General features: G+C 42.7%; 1 protein-coding gene across 1 annotated transcript; it reads left to right on the forward strand.

Annotated features, from left to right (window-relative positions):
* Positions 1-387: 387 nt before the first annotated feature.
* LOC112291067 (uncharacterized) lies at positions 388-1,190 on the forward strand. Its single transcript, XM_024538029.3, has 2 exons — positions 388-479; positions 613-1,190. The coding sequence occupies exons 1-2, from the start codon at positions 457-459 to the stop codon at positions 956-958; spliced, it is 369 nt and encodes a 122-aa protein (XP_024393797.1). The 5' UTR covers positions 388-456; the 3' UTR covers positions 959-1,190.
* Positions 1,191-2,561: the final 1,371 nt, after the last annotated feature.

Here is a 2,561-nt window from a genome sequence, read left to right on the forward strand (position 1 = left end):
GATGAGACACCGCAGGGGAGACTGAGGTACGCTGGCCTTGACCGTACATGTGGAATTTGACTCTGTAACATTGAATTTGTAGGTTGAAATTTGGGGATGGCATTCATGTGTGTGTGTGGAGCTTCACAAGTGGCACAGCAAGGTTGAAAATCTGACATCGCAGCCTAGATCGAGGTCAAGTGGCCTTGGAGCGTGGAGTTTGCCTTCGCAGGCGCTCTTATCATCAGCATCGATGTTGACCCTTTGTGGATTTGGGGTCGTCTGTACCGCAAGTGGGAACTGTCCATCTGGGAGAGGAAGATCATCGAGGGCGTCGGGAAGACCGGTGAGTGGGCGAGCAAGAGTATATAATGGCCTTGCTGCCAAGCGCTACTCACAATCTGTTTCCGAATCGTGTTGTGACTGACCACATCGTAATTTCGACGTCGGAGACAGCGTTGGCCATCTTCCATCGCCATGGGATCCCAGAAGCTGCTGCAGTGAGTGTTCTCCTGGATCGCTCAAAGTCTTATTCTTACATGCTTAAGGGAGACTTGAAACAGACCACGCAGAAAGCCATGATATTTGTACACTCCACTGACCATTTTGATGTCATGAATTCTCCTTGCGCAGGCATCGGCTTATGATTGTGGTTGCTGCCACCATCTTCGTCGCGTTGCTCTTGGCTCAGACTGCAAGCGCGGCTGATTACTATACGAAAGGAAACGTGTGGATTCGTGATTGCGACAAAAACAATGACGGAATTACCGACAACCCTCCGACGTCAGACAACAGCAAATGTCCCGGTGTGATAGTAGTCCCGAAGGGCAAGAAAGTGTCGGTTTATTGCAAGCGTCAAGGGCAATGCGTATACGGCGACTGCTATTGGCTGTGGGCAAAATACGATTCGACCATCGGGTGGATGTCCGACTACTGGGTAGACTGCGGTGGCAATATCTGCCCGGTCAATACTTGCTAGTTGATCCTTGGAGAGTTCAGAGTTTCTGGTCAGCAACTGTGCTTACAGTATAGGAGGAGTTTGCTACTGTGTTTTGCATTTGCCTCCCACCCAGTGGGCGGTGGACGTAGTGTTGATATGTAGTGCTGCTTGGATGGAAGCCACCAACCCAGCAACACAGCTTGAAAGTTTGCTTAGTAAATAAGTGCCGCACTTCGGATGATCGATGAGGGCGGCGCCACGTTGTTCAGAATGCTGCCGTGGCCAGGTGCAATGGACGTTTGATATCTTTGTATGTATTTACTCATACTGTTTCGTGTCATGCACTGTGCAATATGCTGTGCAAATACTTGCAGGCTATGCTGATGACGCCAGGCATTGTATCTGTTCGATGAATGGATTTGTGATTGCCGATTCCTCCCGAGTCTGTCGAGATTTGTGTACAAGTTCCTCAGAATTGCATCCAACCTGGCGATCTTCTACACCACTTGCATGCAGCGTTCTTTTTGTGTTTAATTTCGACTCTGAAGGGGTATACCCAATGCATTGTCCAGTATCCTGACACTTTAGAACGGCCTGTGTTTTAGTTGGTCTTGAAAGATAGGAGGTTAGGTATATAGTTTATGCACCTTTGACTTTTTATAGTAGTTGGATAAACAATTTGGTCACATTTAGGTATGATTCAAAATCACCATGCCTCTTTAAACTAGGACTTTCCTTGAAATATAAAATTTAACTTATTTTAAGGTCCTGGTCAGGTTTTATTTTATGTAAATTAGAAATGGATGAAATTCATCTATATAGTTGTCCAAAATCATTCATTCTTGTCAAATTTTACAAACTTTGTCAAATTGTTTAGAATGTAAAATATTCTCAAGCAGAAAGTCTGTGAAGCACTGCCAATACTCATCTTTCTTCTACCCAATCATAGAAAAGTCAAATTCAAAAGTACTTATGTTAGGAAAAATAGAGGCCAATGTACTACAAATTTTTTGAAGTTGTGGAAATTTGACATTATAATGAGCCCATTCAATATGAAATTCTATTCATAAATGAGAATACTTATCAATGGCATCCTTGAAGGTCATCTCCTTGCGATAGGTGAGCACCATATCTTGATGGTCATTTTTAATATCCTCAATGGATTAAACATCCTTTCTAGCCAATTCCAATTGTAGTATGTATTGACGAATAGAAATGTACTACAAAGATGTTTGTAGTGCATACAAATTATGAGGCAGCACTTTTAGAATGTCTTCATCACTGGCATTGTTGTTGCGATTGCGTTGAGCAATAATAGAAGCAATGTCATTGATGAGCCTAACAAACAAGGCTACCATGTTACAAACCTTAGTTAGGGACAGTAAAGCCATGAGGTTCATCACAAAGGTGCTTTAATCTTAAATGATCAGATTCGGAGCAGTGTAAGCAATGGTTAGTGTTTCCGCATTGTATGGACCTTACACTTTACACAAATTTTTTAAGGACTAAATCGAGCCTTTGAGTTAGATTTTTTGTTGATTCAAAAGGGTACTCAATTCTTGCAAGCATATTACAATGGTGGAGATTATCTCTGGAATATCATGGAGTATAAGTAATACCATCCATTAAGAAAGGAGAAGAA

Source organism: Physcomitrium patens, chromosome 14, assembly GCF_059467195.1.
Source record: "Physcomitrium patens ecotype Gransden chromosome 14, ASM5946719v1, whole genome shotgun sequence".
Taxonomy (NCBI): domain Eukaryota; kingdom Viridiplantae; phylum Streptophyta; class Bryopsida; order Funariales; family Funariaceae; genus Physcomitrium; species Physcomitrium patens.